Source organism: Nannospalax galili, unplaced genomic scaffold, assembly GCF_000622305.1.
Source record: "Nannospalax galili isolate Female #2095 unplaced genomic scaffold, S.galili_v1.0 scaffold772, whole genome shotgun sequence".
Taxonomy (NCBI): Eukaryota; Metazoa; Chordata; class Mammalia; order Rodentia; family Spalacidae; genus Nannospalax; species Nannospalax galili.
In genome coordinates, this window is record NW_008332097.1 from 1,369,330 (window position 1) to 1,385,867 (window position 16,538).

At 42.0% G+C, this 16,538-nt stretch overlaps 1 protein-coding gene and 1 pseudogene across 3 annotated transcripts in view; one reads left to right on the forward strand and one right to left on the reverse strand.

Annotated features, from left to right (window-relative positions):
• Positions 1 to 9,153, reverse strand: part of Slc30a9 (solute carrier family 30 member 9) — an 89,234-nt gene extending 80,081 nt beyond the window's left edge. For 2 of the 3 annotated variants that reach the window (XM_029560682.1, XM_029560683.1), the window contains exon 1: positions 8,906 to 9,153. In XM_029560682.1, the coding sequence (XP_029416542.1) occupies positions 8,906 to 9,008 (103 nt within the window). In that variant the 5' untranslated portion in view covers positions 9,009 to 9,153. The remainder of the gene's footprint in view (positions 1 to 8,905) is intronic. The other variant, XM_008827213.3, reaches the window with a different exon arrangement.
• Positions 9,094 to 14,708, forward strand: LOC103729245 (annotated as a pseudogene).
• The last annotated feature ends 1,830 nt before the right edge of the window (positions 14,709 to 16,538 follow it).

Here is a 16,538-nt window from a genome sequence, read left to right on the forward strand (position 1 = left end):
CACTATGTAGACCAGGCTGGCCTTGAACTCACAGAGATCCTCCTGCCTCTGCCTCCTCAGTGCTGGGATTAAAGGTATGCACCACCACACCTGGCTCCGTGTATTTTTAACTTTTAAGCTTCATTTAAACTCACTAAATTTGCTTCACTCCGGCTTAAGTTTATTTTTGGCAATATACTCAAGGATCTGGCTTTCCCTGAGCAGAAGCCCCTAAGAGGGAAGGGGACTAAGGCTATACTGGGCTGTCTCGTCACCACAGACAATGTGACTTAAAAAAAAAAAAATTATGTGTATGGATGTCCGTCTGTGTGTGAGAATGTACATGAGTGCAAGCACTCTTGGAGGCCAGAGGCATCAGATCCCTCTGGAGCTGGAGTTATTGGTAGTTATAAGCTGCTGACGCAGACAGATGGCTCAGTAGTTAAGTGCATGTACTGCTCTTTCAGAGGCCTTCAATTTAGTTCCCTGCATACATGTTGACAACATGACTTTTCAGTCCTGTTCAAAATCACTTTTAGGGGTTGGAGAGATGGTTCACAGGTTAAAAGCACTTCCTGCTCCTGCAGAGGACCTGAGTTCTACTTCCAGCATCCACATAGCACTTCTGTCCTCTTCTGGCCTCTGTGGGCACTGCACACACATACCAGGTACATACAAGCAAGCAAAGCACATGTACAAATAAAAATAAATAAACCTTTTTTAAAAATTCTTTTGTAATTACTACCTAACAAAAATGATTTTCCACCATTTTTTTCATCCACTGATGAAATACTTTCATAGTCTGTGCTAAGGTGTTTAAAGACAGAATACCCCACAGTTTAAACATCCTACCTTAGATAACTTGTTTCCACGACTTGATGCTAGGCTGTTTTCGAGGTTGTCATTAGTTTTGAAAACATTTATTCAACCACATGCAAAGATGGGGAAAAAAAGAAAAAAAGAAAACCAGACTAGCCAGACATGGACGTGAATACCTTGCCTTTAATGCAGGTGGCAGAGGCAGGCAGATCTGAGTTTGAGGCCAGCAGACTACATAGGGAGTTCCAGGCCAACTAGGGTTATATCATAAGACCCTGCCCCTATCAAACAAACAACCACAACAAACATAAACAAAACACAACAACAAAACAGCTCAGTAAACGTCTATGTATTCATTGCCTACTTTCAATAATTAACAATTTATGGTCAATCTTGTTTCATCTCTACCTACACTAACATCTTCACAGCGTCAAATTTGAAATAAATCTCACACATAACTCATTCATACACATTTCAGTATATATGTATAGAAAGCACGAACTTTTTAAACAAAACCACAACACTACTACGAAGGAAGGAAGGAAGGAAGGAAGGAAGGAAGGAAGGAAGGAAGGAAGGAAGGAAGGAAGGAAGGAGAAAAAGAAAAAAGGGCTATGAGATGGCTAAATGTAGAAAAGCAGTTGTGGCTTAAGCCTGACAGACTGAGCTCAATCGCTGGAACCCATGGACAGAAAGCAAGAAGCAACTCCAGAAGTTACCCTCTGACCTCTCCACACGTGGGCCATGGCATGCATGTGCCTACACCCACACCAGCTAAAAAAGAGAAAGTCCTTAATGAGTTCTTAAAAACATTATGATTTTTTTCATTCCTATGTGAACAGATCCAAAAAAGGTCTACAAACTATGACTGAGCTGTCCTAAGTCTTTTTTAAGCTGTGTGATTTTTTCACACTACATTTAAAAAATACTGACTAAACCAGGTTCTCTGTCCTGAATTTCTGTTCTGGTAGTTTTGTAGTCTGAATTTTACTAATTGAATTCCTGTGGCGTTTAATCTATGTTTCCACGCATTCTACAAATCAATGGGCATAAGGGCTTTCTTTATCTGAATTGGGCTTCAAGGGGAGGACACCTCAGAAGTGGTGATGAAGTCTCTTAACAAGAGCTAATTGATCTGGGGTGGGCATGTACCTCAGCGGCAGAGCTCTGGGTTCTAGGCTTGATCTCCAGCATAGCAAAAGACGAGAACTCATAATATCCGGTTGTTCTTTTATTTGTGATGATAGTGTTTACCATTATTTGATGCCTAGAACCATTTATTTATTAAGTGATTTCAAAATGCTAACATTCTAATTTAATTATTTCTTCAGTAATTGGTCAGAATACCTTTACAAGGAGAAACCTCTGATCATTTATTTGGTTACTCAGTAGTACAATGGTGACAGTTTTAGTTTACATGTATCATTACAATTCCACAGATTTCATCATTTGACATATTTCAGTCATTATCTTGAGCAATGCTCAAATGATCTTATTTTTGGCCAGTAGGGGTCTCTTCTAATCCTTCTAATTTTATACTAGTAATCTTAGCTGGCACCCTTGTTTGAAAACATCTTTTTTTTTTTTTTTTTTTTTTTTTTTTTTTTTTTCAAAAAAAAAACACTATGTAGCCCTGGCTGGCTGGGAATTCAGTACATAGACCAGGGTGGTCTCGAACTCAGTGATTTGCCTGTCTCTCTCTCCAGATTGCTGGGATTAATGTGTGCACCCCCAAACCCTGCTAAACATCCCTGATTATTATTATTATTGTTATTATTATTATTATTATTAGGTCTTTTTGAGACAGGGTCTCCCTGTAGCCCCAGCTGTCCTGGACTCACTATGTAGACCAGGCTGGCCTTGAACTCACAGAGATCCACCTGCATCTGCCTCCTGAGTGCTGGGACTAACATCCCTGATTTTTAACTTCAGCAGAACATCGGGTTTTAGCCGCTTTACATATATATACCTTTGATGTTAATACAAGACTGAAAATTATATGCTAAAAATGACTCAATAAAACAAAGATAATACCTAACATAGCAGTAGAAATAAAATTGTGGGATGCATTGCTGAGTTCATTAATTTTGGCTGGCAGAAATGAAGTAAATAATATTTCCCAATCTTAACACTCTTTTCTCAAGGTCATGTCTAAAATAAGTTACATAAAATAAGTTACTGGTCTCTAGTTTGGCATTTACCGCTTTATAAACTGGAACAAACTTGTTGCTTTCATAAGGGTTGTTTTTCATCTGGGTTGGAGAACTACCGACATCTGATCAGTCTGCTGACAACAATCATAGGTCTTGTCCCAAGTCTCTATTTTGATTTTACTGTTACTGCCTCTGTGACTCCTAATAACCACTGCTAATGATCACCATTTGCCCTCTCTCCAATCTAGTTTGTCACCTACTATTTACTTTAGCTTTCAGAGAAACTCTGGCCTTCATGTTCAGACAAAAAGTAATTTCTTTTCTCCCCTGCAAACTGACATTTCAGTCTATTATATATATTGTTTCTGCAACAATAAAAACCAACAAAAAGACATCTGGTGGTTTGAGTACATTTCTGGCTAATTTTAGGACCTGAGTTAAGCTTGTAGCCTGTCTTCCACATGTCAATCTCTTTACCTAAGAGACAATTTCATTTATTTTTCCACCCTACACTTTTAAAGCCCTGACATATTAAATAGTAAGTAACTGGACTAGATGACAGCTCAGTAATGTGCTTACCTTTTAAGCATGAGGGCCTGAGTTCAATCCCCAGAATCCATATAAAAAGCTGAGCATCCACTGGGGAGAAAGAGATAGAAGATTCCTGGGGTTCCCTGGCCAGTCAGTTTAGCTTACTTGGTGAGCTCCAGGCCATGAGAGACCTTGTCTCAGAGAAAGAAAACCAAAACCAAACAAACAAGGTGGACAGTAACTGGGGAATAACAACTAAGGTTATCCACTGGCCTCTACACACATGGTTATGTGCACACACATAAACAGACACACACATCTCATATATACACACAAATCTAACTGTCACACTCATTTTAAAAGGTTATTGCGAATTTGAAATAATATAGACTATTCTTTATGGCATTATCTATTTTTTAACAATAAAAGTAAAGGCTATTCTTTTTCTTGGTCTTTTTGAGACAGGGTCTCCCTCTAGCCCCAGCTGGTCTGGAATTCACTATGTAGACCAGGTTTACCTTGATCTCACAGAGATCTGCCTGCCTCTGCCTCCCAAGTGCTGGAATTAAAGGCATGTGCTACCATGCCTGGCATAAAGGCTATTCTTTTTTTTTTTAATTTATTTGTTATTTTATGTGTATAAATGTATTGCCTGCATGTGTATAAGTGCACTCATGTTATGCATTGCCCGCAGAGGTCAGAAGAGCATCAGGTTCCCCTGAAACTGGAGTTAAGGACGGTTGTTAGCTGCCATTGTGGGTGTTGGGAATCGAAACTGGGTTCTCTGCAAGAGCAGCCAGTGCTCTTCACTGAGTCAGCTCTCTAGCCCCATTAAGGCTATTCTTTCATACAAGCAAGCAATACACTCATACACATATGTAGCCCGAAAAATTACTCATTCCTCTGAAAAGTGTAAGCCAGACAGGGGCAAGACAAGGAGCACCCTGGGAAGAGGGGTGGAGCTGCCTGGGAGACAAAGAGTCAGCTACAGGAGAGTTAGCTGTGGAGAGTTAGTAAGGTGGTGAGATTGGAAGGGAAAAAGGCTATGTGGGGCTGCTGGGGCAAACCGCAGCTTCCTGTGGGCATGCAATGGGACACTTAAGACTGTGGGCACAGTACATGAACGCTAATGGATACTGCGGGTGGGGCTTGAATGATACTTGGGTCTTGAGAAGCTGTTTCCTTGTAAGTCACTCCCTCCCAAAGTCATAAAACAGTACAAAACCCAAACTAAAAGTGTCTTACGTTAGTCTGTGAGCCCTGGGGCCTCAGAGGGCCCCAAGAGCCTCCCAAGAAGGGAAAAGGGGAAAATTTAGTGCAACAACATAAAATAAAAATAAATCCAAAAAAACTTTTAATATACACAAATTCTCATCGTACGATATTGCATGGAAAAAAGACTAACTCAATATGGTTTCAATCATTTAAATGTGCCTGATAAACTACCTGAATTATACTTAATTTTTAGTTTACCCTATACTTTTCTAAATCTTAAAAATATGTACAATAAAAAGAAACTAAAAATACCATCTACTGATAAGCCATATAGAACTTCATTAAGATCTTACTGACACCATCATCACAACTTGGGACAAAGTCTGTGTCATGTTAACACACTGACTAATCCCAATTTACTTTTTATCCTTTTTGCTAGCCCAAACTGGAGGAAAATTCTGCCTCCTCAGCTAGCAAGAAAAAGTGGGACCAAGACACAGTAGCCTGGCTGAGACTACAACTGATTTTAATGAATATACAGTAGAATAAACAGGCCATTCTTTTTTTTTTTTTTTTTTTTTTTGAGTTAGGCAATAACAGGAGATACTGACAACTCCCTGCCCTATACCTTGGAGTGTATCTCTATTGTCTTACCCAATTACTTTGACATTTGCTTAGAAAAAGTAAAAGCTGCCTATAATCCCAACACTTGGAAACAGAAGCAGGAGGATCACAAGTTTGAGGCCAGCCTAAGGTATACAGCTAGAACCTGTCTCAAAAAAGAGGTGGAAAAAAGTAAATTTTAAAAAGCACCTAACATAAATACTGTAACTATAAATAAGCTACCAATTTATTTCTATAGTAATGAACTGTGACACACATTTTAATATGCACCTATTTATTTAAAATAAATTGTTTTAAGAGGAATTGTTAGGTCAGGTGGCACAAACTTCTTAAAGTTAATTTTATACAAAGAATAACTACCTCCTAAAACAATGTTCAATTCTGTTTCCAAATAGTATAAGAGTACGCCTGCATCTTCTATATACAGTATCATCAGTAAGAAAAACTTAAGGTGCTGAAGAGATGGTTCAGTAGTTAAGTCCCACAAATACCTATAAGAAATACCCATAACTCCAGCTCCAAGTGATCCAGTGCCCAATTAGGGCATGTACACAGGACAAGCACCCCCACACACATTTTAAAATTAAAAATAAAAAAAGAGAAAAAAACTTAGCCAATGTAAGATAGGTGGTGAGCAGTTTACTTTTGGGGGGCTGAAGAGCTGGCTCAGCAGTTAAGAGCAGTGGCTGCTTTTGCAGAGGACCTGGGTTCAATTCCCAGAACCCACACTGCAGCTAGCTAACAACTGTCCTTATCTCCATTTCCAGGGGATCCAATGCCCTCTTCTGGCCTCTAAGGCACTGTGTGACATGGATGCACTTACATACAAGCAGGCAATACAATCATACATGAAAAATAAAAATAAAGTTTTTATAAATATTTTTAAAAGGTAGTGAGCAGTATACTTTTTAATAACTATGGAACATTTCTGCATTTCTATTGGCTACTAAATACTCATTTCCTTTGTCTATTTTTGTATTTAACATATATTGGTATGTAAAATTTTCTTATGGGCTGGAGAGATGGCTCGGTAGTTAAGAGCACTGGCTGCTTTTGCAGAGGACATGGATTTGGTTCCTAACACCCACATAATGGCTAACAAACGTCTGGAACTCCAGTTCCAGGGGATCCAACATTCTCTTCTGACCTCTGCAGGCACTGCACAACATGGGTGCACTTACATACATGCAGGCAATACACTTATACACACAAAGTTTAAAAATAATATTTTGGGGGGTCTTTTTGAAGCAGGGTCTCCCTGTAGCCCTAGCTGTCCTGGAACTCACTATGTAGACCAGGGTTGGCTTTGAACTCACAGAGATCTGCCTGCCTCTGCCTCCCGAGTGCTGGGACTATAGGCGTGAGCCACCACGCCCATAAAAATGATAAATGATAAATGATAAATGAAAGGACACTAACTACACCATCCAACAGACAGTGTACAGCGAGTGCTTAGTCCAAACTATGGTGGGTAAGTGAAAAATGCACACTGGATTTTGAGACAATACAAAATCGGGAATAGCTCAATAATTTTTACAATTGTATGTTGAACTATTTTAATATACTAGGCAAAATATATTAAAATTAATCTATTTTTACTTTTTGAAAAACAACTCAAAATTACTTATATGGCTCTCATACTAGAGAGCACTGCTCTTGACTACTGTATTCCTTCTTCGCTTTTACAGATATTATTTATATCAATGATTTCCCTCAAGGTTTCCTTCCTGTTTATTCTTTAGAAGTCTTCATTAGACAGGTAAGCATTCTAGAAGCAAAACCTAAATTTTATTTCTATTAAGAAAAACATCTGGTTTTGGATATCTCCCCCCAAAACCTCATTAAACAATCTTTTCCTGTTGCACGCATACAACTTAAGTAGTGATCCTTTTCCACGTTTTTAAAAATCTTATGATATTTATGATCGCCCTTCCACAGTTACTAAGTTCCCCTAACAAGCTTTTCAAACCTAATAGGGTTTTTAAGTGTAAAAAACACTTAAGTTCCTTGTAGTAATGAACATTCCAAAAAGCTTTGCAAAGTCATTCTGACTGGAGAGAGGTAATTATTATCTATGTTGCACAGACAGATGAGACAAAGGGTGTATCATTTTTGGAATGATGACAGCTACACAGAATAAAGACTACAAAATTACACTATTTCAACTCCTCTTACCAATACTTAAAGGGCAGTTTGAACTAAATCTAGCACTATGTGCAATTTCAGTGTAAAACGTCAAAATTTCTTGATCAACATAAGCAATTGTGTCTGTTTACTTAGGGTTTGATTGTGGAGTACAGTATAAAAGCAGATGATTCATTCTGTTCCCAAGGTAATCAGGCATATTGCCAATATGGGAACACTCCATAGCTGTACTTCTTGCCACTAAGGAAAAAAAAGCCCTAAAATCAGTGTTATTTCAATAAATTCACTTGTGATTTTAGGAGCCAGCTTTTATATTTACTACAAATAAGATGGGAATATAGTCTACCTTACTGGAACAGCTTTTACCACTTAAAAGCCTGACTGGCTGCAGCTTTCGATTTCCAATGGGAGGTCAAAAACATGCTACAAGTGTTTTTCTATTTTATTTTATGTGTATGAGTGTATTGCTTGCATGTATATGAGTGCACCTGTGTCTTGCAATGCCGCAGAGGTCAGAAGAGAGCTTCCGATTTCCCTAGAACTGGAGTTAAGGACGGTTCGTAGCCGCCATGTGGGTGCTGGGAATCGAACCCGGGTCCTCTACAAGAGCAGTCAGTGCTCTTAACCGCTGAGCCATCTCTCCACTCCCGCCACAAGTTTTTGAAACATGAATATTTGAGAAATTTTTCTGTAAACACTCTTTTTAACTCCCAAGAACCTGGGGATTCATTCGGCTATCATAGGTAGATTTAGTCCTGTCTTCTTCCTCGAGGCTCTGCTGAGTCCTCAGTGTCAAGCTATAGGGTGTCAAGCTATGGCATGCGAAGGTATCTATGGAAACCAGGGAGACGAACAGGAATAGAACTTACCAGTTCAATACTATTTTAGAAATCCTACAACAACTTAAATTTGGATCAGAAAAGAATGTTCTAGGAGATAAAAATTCTCATCACCTTTTTTTCTGGGTTACAGTCCCAGGAAACATCTTCTTCACCGAAAGGATTATTTAATGGAACTGAAAAGTCCCCAAACTAGGTTCATTCAATGACTGTGGGAAGCCCTCACACTTAAGAAAGGGCTATAATATGCGACATGCCCATTTTTCTTTTGGGGAATTTAAGAAATGAGTCGGCACTATGAGGAGAACAGCGGACGAATATCTCACTCAACCTAAGGAGTCAAATGAAGCAGGACAGGGAGCTCAGAAGACCCTGGCAGAACCATTTCCGGCTGGCTGGGTGGGTCACTGGGTCACCGCGATGCACACTTATCCTTCCATCTGGTGGTCAGCTTCGGGGTAGAACCGCGCCAGCCGGCTCGCGCGGGGCTCTGCGGCGGCTGTGCGCCGGACCTTGGGCACAGCAGGCAGAGGCCGTAGGGACTGGGGAGGGTAAGCGGGCTACCACCCGCGGCTAGCGCGGCTTCCGCGGGTCACTCACCCTGGCTGCGGCCGCTGGCCTCTGGCCGGCTGCGACGGAGCCGGCACAACGCAGCCCAGCTGCACCTATGGGCCGCGACGGCGGCGGCCAGGCCCGGAAACATCCTGGCGGGGCAGCGGCCCCCACTCGGACACCGCCTCCTGCCTCCGCGCCAACTGACTCCATAGACTGGACACCAGCAAACACGGATGTTTGCGCCGCCAAAGGCGGCCTCTGCGACCCGGAAGTCGTCTCGTCCAGGGGCGACACCTTCGGGGCGACAGCGGAAGTGACGGCTTCCGCTGAGCGCCAATCGCGAGGCTTTTCTCCGAAGGCTTCCGCGTGGTGAGCGTGGCCGGCAGGCAGAAATTTTAAATATACTTATCAATTATAGTGATAGTAGTAAATATTGATCGTTACTGATTGGCCCTCTATGTGCTTTAGCCCATTCATAACATCTGGACAAGTTCTAGATAAAAAAACTAAGGCATAAAGACCTTGCTCTAAGCACCACTCTTCACTTTGGTGTGAATGCATGTTCAAAAGTTCATGGGCAGATGTGTGTAAATGCCTTTGTACATGTGTGCATGAACATGTGGAAGCCAGAGGTTGGTATCAGTTGCTTTCCTCGATCATTCTCCACTTTATTTCACTGAGGGTCTCTCACTGAACCTTGAACTTGTGGATTTGCTAGTATAGCTAGCCTCACCCGGGAATCACTGTCTCTGCCTCCAGGACACTTGAGATTATAGGTAGGCACCCACACCCACCCAGCTTTTATGTAGGTTCTGAGAATCCGACCTCTAGTCCTCATGGCAAGCATTTTATAAAATGATCCATCCTTCTTGCCCCCACTTGATTTTTAGAAATTCTTCAAATCGTATGTATATACACGGTTGAGCATGTGTGTGGAGGCCAAAGGTCAATGTCAGGTATCTTCTTCAATCATTTCATCTTATTTGTTGAGGCAGGGTTTCTCACTGAACCTGGGGCTCACAGATTTGGCTGGACTAACTGGTCAACAAGATCCAAGGACTCTCCTGTCTCCGCCTCCCCAGGACTGGGATTACAGGTGTGTGCCACTGTACCTGGCCTTTGTGTGTGGCAGTGCAATGCTACATGACAGCCTGAATAAAACCAACCTGACTCTTAGCATCCAATTCATCCAAGAGTGGGGACCAACCTGTCCTGAGAACTTGTTCCTTCAGGTTTCTCCTGGAACAGTGCTCTCAGATAAAGGCCTTCCTCTCTTTATTAAAACTGTACTGGGGGCTGGAGAGATAGCAGTTAAGAACACTGACTGTTCTTGCAAAAGACCCAGGTTCAAATCCCAGCACCCACATGACAGCTAACAATTGTCTGTAACTCCAGTTCCAGGGGATCCGACAGTCTCCTCTGTCCTCCACCGGCATTGCACATGGGTGCACTTACCTACATGCAGGCAATATACATATACACATAAAAAAAAAAAAAACCTGTACATCCAGCATGAAATAGGGAAGACAGAATTTATCAGGGAATTTTCCCTTTCTAATTCCTACTCACCTAGAAGAGCACAGACAATCAAAAACAGATGTTATCAATCTAATCCCACCTATTGTCTGCAACACAAATGGGATAATTTGTTGCTTTCAACAAATAGCTTCTGCATGTAGTGCTTGATAGGTACAGCATATACATTGTTCTCAGTCAAGGGCAAGAAAAGGTCATGAGGGATTAAAGGTGTATATTAGGTTACAAGAGGAGCCCAAGGCCTAATAAACTTGTTTTATGTCTTAAGTAATCTGAGATAGTATTATATGGTCTCAAGACATAAAATTAACTTTTTGGTTACACAGTTAGGTAAAAGTCATTCCCAGCCTTTAGTCTCAGCTCTTGGGAGGCAGAGGCAGGCAGATCTCTGTGGGTTCAAGGCCAGCCTGGTCTACCTAGTGAGTTCCAGGCCAGCTGGGACTATAGGGAGACTCAGTCTCAAAAAGACCAAAAATAAAAAAGTCATTCCCACATTTGTGTATGTGTACATGTGCATTACATGTGTATGAATTTGTATGTGTACATGGATGCATGGTGCACATGCACATGTGTGCAGATGATTGTGGAAGCCAGGTCAAAGTTGTCTTCATTAACTCTTATTTTTCAAAAGGGTGTCTCTCTCACTGAACCCAGAGCTGACTGGCTAGATTTTCGGGCCATTGAGATCTAGGGATCCACCTGTCTCTGCCCCCAAATGCTGGGGGCAGAAGCACACAGCTACACCTGGCTTTCACATGGGTGCTAGGGATCAAATTCAGGTCCTCAAGATTGCACAGCAAGACACATAATTGATTGAGCCATCACCCCAGGCATTTTCACTTTTTAAATATTTTATTATTTTTATTTTATGTGTATGAGTGTTATGCCTGCATGTAGGTAAGTGCACCCATGTTGTGCAATGACTGTGGAGGACAGAAGAGGCTGTCGGATCCCCTGGAACTGGAGTTATGGACAGCTGTTAGCTGCCATATGGGTGCTGGGATACAAGAACACTGCAAGAACAGTGTTCTTAACTGCTGAGCCATCTCTCCAGCCCCCCACTTTTCACTTTTTAAATCGTGCTTTGGAAGAAAATGTGAAGTGTTTCAAAAGACTTGAAAGGCATTATTGTCTTCTATGTAGGTTTTCTGGAATGTAGGTCAAAAGTGAACATTTCCCTGTATTTTTATGTCATTTTATCTGTGATTAGGACTTTAGGTTGAGGATTTGTAATATCCTTGATCTATAATAGATGCTTCAATATGGCTATTTAGTCAGAGAGATGGAAATAGAAGTTGGAAAATGAAGCTTCATTTCGTGATTTCCATACACAATTTCTGCAAGGTTTATCCATTGAACTTCCAACATTTTTCAGACACTGCTTCAAAAATTAGCCTGCTGTTCCTTGATTTCATCCTATCAGGGAAAATGACAGCTCTGGTCATGAGATAAACTTGGCTGGCTATCTGGAAAATGGATTTAGATGATCCATTACAAAATAGAGTGGCTTTCCAAGACAACACATTTAATTTTGAACATAGATGTATCTTGTTGGCATCATGTTCTTTTTCCCATCAGGATTAGGGGGGAAAGGATCTTAGCCACATGATTTTCAATCTCCACCAGAAAGCCATGGTCCTAAGTAAAGCGCATCTGCAGACACATCTTGCATGAAAAGGCAAATCTTTCCTACATACACAAAACTGTTCATGCTGTTTCAAAACAGGTTGTTAATCTTCACCTCCATTTTTCAGAGATGTTGAGACATTTTTCTCCATTCTGCCTGAATGTGATAGAACATGAAATCGGATTCAAGTCCTCTCTGATTCCAAATGTGTATGTCTCTGCTTTAAAGCCTGCTATATGGCACGGGAAATGCAAAGGGTGGGTTATTCTGTATTACACAAATGTGTGCACATGAGTATGTAGGTGCATGCATTATGTATGCATGTGCAGAGGCCAGAGGTTGACATCTGGTGTCTTCCTCTTTCACTCTGCACTTTATTTTTTATTACATGATACATGTGTGTTTGCATATGTATGTGCTTGTGGAAGTCAGACAACTTGAGGGAGTCGGTTCTCTCTTTCAACCATGTGGGTTCCAGGGATCAAACTTGGGTCATATTAGTGGCAAGTGCCCTTACCCACTAAGTCATTTTACCAGCAACCCCCGCAATCCCTTTGTTTGAGACACGGTCTCACTGTAGTCCCAGCTGGCTTTGAACTCACTGTACACCATGCTGGCTTCCCTCTCAGAGTCACCTGCCTCAACCTCTTGAGTGCTGGGATTAAAGGTGTGCCCCACCACACCCAACCTTTTCTTTTTACCTCAAATATCGGTACAGAAGGGTACAAGAAGGTGGAAAGACAGACTGGATTGTATTATTTATTATCAGCCTCTTGCAAAGTCTCAGGTATTTCAACATGGATGCATTTCTTAGTTAAAACTAACATCTCGAACATTCCTTTTCTTGTCTTTGGGACGCTTATTAGAAATGCTTGTCTGCTATCAATCAAAACAGATTGCTATGAAATTTTATAGTAGTTATTAGCTCCTTCTAAAAATATCTAGGCTTTGATGTATTTCAGCATTTCAGTTTTCAAAAAGTTGAATTGAGCTTTTTTCCCCTCTTTGGTTATTTTTGGTTCAGTGGTAGCATGAAATTCAGCATGTAAATGACAGCAGTATTTTCAGGTTATGGGTCATAACTTCAGTCTAGGTTTGAAGAAATGGGGAACTGGATTTCTGGTTTCTGTGAGGCCTGGTCCATTTCCAAGTCACCCTGACTTCTAGGGTGGCCCATGGGGTGTTTACCAAGACCCCTTCTTTCCAGTTTTACCTCCTCTCAAGTGAAGCAAAAGCCTGTTCAGCTTCTCAGCAGTAGGTAGAAGCTACAAGCTAGTTCTCCTTAGTAAACCCCTACTTCCCCAGTTCAGCTCCAGTCACCTGTACACCTCCAGGGAGAGGAATTTTAAATTACACTTAGATTCCTTCTCTAAGTCAGTGTCTTTGCCTCACTGACTGTGGTCTTGTGAGAGTCAGAGGCTGTGCTCAGGTAGTATCCTCAAGGTCCTAGTGGTGGCATCCCTGTGGACATGGTTGGAGGAACATCTGTTGGGGCTTTCATGGGAGCCCTATTCACTGAGGAGTGGAGCTACAGGCAGATACAGATCTGGGTCAAGCAGTGGGCAGAGGATATGATGTCAAATGGTGAAGACCATACTGGACCTGACCTACCCAATCACATGCATGTTTTCTGGAACTGGCTTCAACAGCAGTATCAGCAGCATCTTCAGAGACAGGCAAATTGAGGCTATGGAGGTATGTCCATGCCAGCATGTTCCTGTCAGGTTACATGTCCCCACTCTGCAACCTCAAGGATGGACATTTCTGGTGAATGGGGGTTCCATCAACAACTTTCCAGCTGATGTGGCCAGATCCATGGGGACAAAGGGTGACTGCCATTGATGTGGGCAGCTGGGATGAGACAGACCTCACCAACTATGGTGATGCCTTGTCTGGGTGGTGGCTGCTTTGGAAATGCTGGAATCCCTTTGCCACAAATGTCAAGGTGTTGAATATGGCTGAGATTCAATCCCATCTGCCCTGTCTGCGCTGTGTCCAGGAGCTGGAGATGGTGAACAGTGACTACTGTGACTATCTGAGCCCCCCTCCCCCATTGACAGCTACTGCATTCTGGACTTTGGCAACTTCAATGAAATCTCTGAAGCTGGGTATCAACATGGGTGGACAATGTTTGACATGTGGGTTCAGAGTGGTGTGCTGGAGAAGATGCTGCAGGACCAGCAGGGAACCAGCAAGAGGAAGGACTGTGGGATCATTTGCCCCAATGCCTCTTTCACAGACCTTGCCAAGATCATGTCATGCATTGAGTCAGCCAAGGTGGCTGTAGTGGACAATAAATCTATCAGACTGAGTATGAAGAGGAGCTGCCAGACATCCTAAGTACACATATGCTGACTTTTAGGGCACTGGGGCTGAGTTGGACTCTGACACAGTGAGGTGCTAGGCCCAGCCCTGCCAATGCCTACTCTGAAGTCCACAAGCAGGGCCTACCCTGGTCCCTGACTCTCAGCTGGCTGCTCTTTACCTGTGGGCCTTCCAGGTGATGTAGCTCATAGACAGGCCACTGGAATCTGGTAGCCCCCACTCCAAGCATCCTGACCATGTATAATTTGCTTCCAGGAAGATGATCCTTTGCTGTGGCACCCTGGTCTGGCTTCCCCAGAACTGCCCCAGAACTCCTTCCCCTGGCTTCCTGACAAAGACAAGCAGGGATCTGGGCACTAATGCCCCTCCTGCAGGAACTATCTTCCCCTGGGCCTGACCAGAGGCTCCACCCACTTCAGGATTGAGGCTACTTCTGTCTAACAGGCAGTGTATCTGGTTTCTTCTAGGGGCCTGGGCTGCATCAAAGGATCCCTGAGCCTCTTTTGTGCACTGGCACCTCTTACATCCCACTAGCAATACTAGGAGGGGTGAGGGGGCTGAAGCCCCTGTGAGGTGGGAGCACTGGACTGGCATGTTCATAAAGGTTAATCTGATTGTGTGGATAGTTTTAAATTTTTAGCTATGCCTTGTCTACTTTTGAACATAAGCAGTTCTAGAAAAATTAGAATAGGAAGAAAGTCCTATTCCTGCCCTGCTTTCTAGTTAGGAAGCAGACACTGGAGAAGGGAGGCCAAAGCATGGTTTGTTTCTGGCTGCAAACATGCCTTTGGAAGATGAGGCCTCGGCTGTGCCTGGGAAACAGTAAACAAGCCTGACCATGGGTTACAGTAAGTAACAAATGCACTGAAGCATTTCTGAGTTTCTCTGCACAAAACAAGTGACTATAAGAAGCCATGAGACTTCCCAAAGAACAGGAAGAAGGCAGTAAGTAGAAAAGTAAACAAAAGGAAATTTAAAAATTAGGAAAAGCCCAAAATATAATGTGTAGAAGAATTATTAGTAAACCTACATGACCATGACAAATAAATTGCAACCAGAGGTCGGAGTAAAAAAAAAGAATTATTAACTTGGTCTGTAGCATCTACTGCATGTTATTTCAGCAACTGAATTATGTAAGAGCCACAGGGAGTTCTAAACTCAAATACCTAATCCTTTAAAGAGCAATTCTTACCTCCTCCTATCAGAGAAAAAGATGGTTATAGAAAAAAAAAAAAAGTAACATAATGACAAGACTGAAATGGAATCCAACATGCTGTTGGAATTAGGCACCAGGCTCTCTAGACTTAGTGCTCAGGTGAGAGACCCTGAAATGACAGACCAGGATTTCACACCCCAGGTGACCTGGGACTCACTATGTAGACAAGACGAAGCTGGGCTCCATCTCAGAGATCTGCCTGCCTCTGCTTCCTGAGTGCTGGAATTGAAGGCATATGCCACATGCCTGGCACCCTAGCTGCTTCTTCAGAGAATGGATTCACTTTTATTCCTTTCCCATAAAGAAAAATATTCAATTATTCACTTATCCCTACCCCTAGCCAAGAACCACCAGTCTATAATGAAAACTATATTTCAGTTAATGAATTGGTCAAGTGAATTATGCAACTAGTACTCTTAGAAGCATAGTACATTGTAGTCCCTGCCCCCAGAGGATAGGAATAAATTCAGAGAGGAGGATCACTTGAACCTAGAAGTCTAGGGCCAGGAGAGCAGTCCCTGCAACATATGGACATCAGAGAGGAGTAGAGAGGAGGCTTCTAGGCCACTGAGAGGAAGCTACTAAACTTAGGGTTTTGTGAAGAGGAGACATGTTGAGAGGATTGAACAAAATCACTGTGATTGTGATTGCCACATCGAAATAAGCTGCAGAAAAGGGTGGGTAAAAGCAGTTCAAGAAACTACAGTAATCTAAGGAAGAGACGAACATGTTTTGGCCCATGTGGTAATTGAGACAGGTGAAAGAAATAGTCCGATTCTGGGTATATTTTGAAGGTATAGTGACAATTTCATCATAGATTTGTTTTGAGACACTCTGATGACTTAATGCTTTCGACAACATGTATGAATTAATGTATTTTCAATGTATTGATCATTTTAGAGTTTGCACTATTTGATGCATGTAACAAGACATATAATCACTACTATGCAGAAATCATTTAAAAAATATTTTTA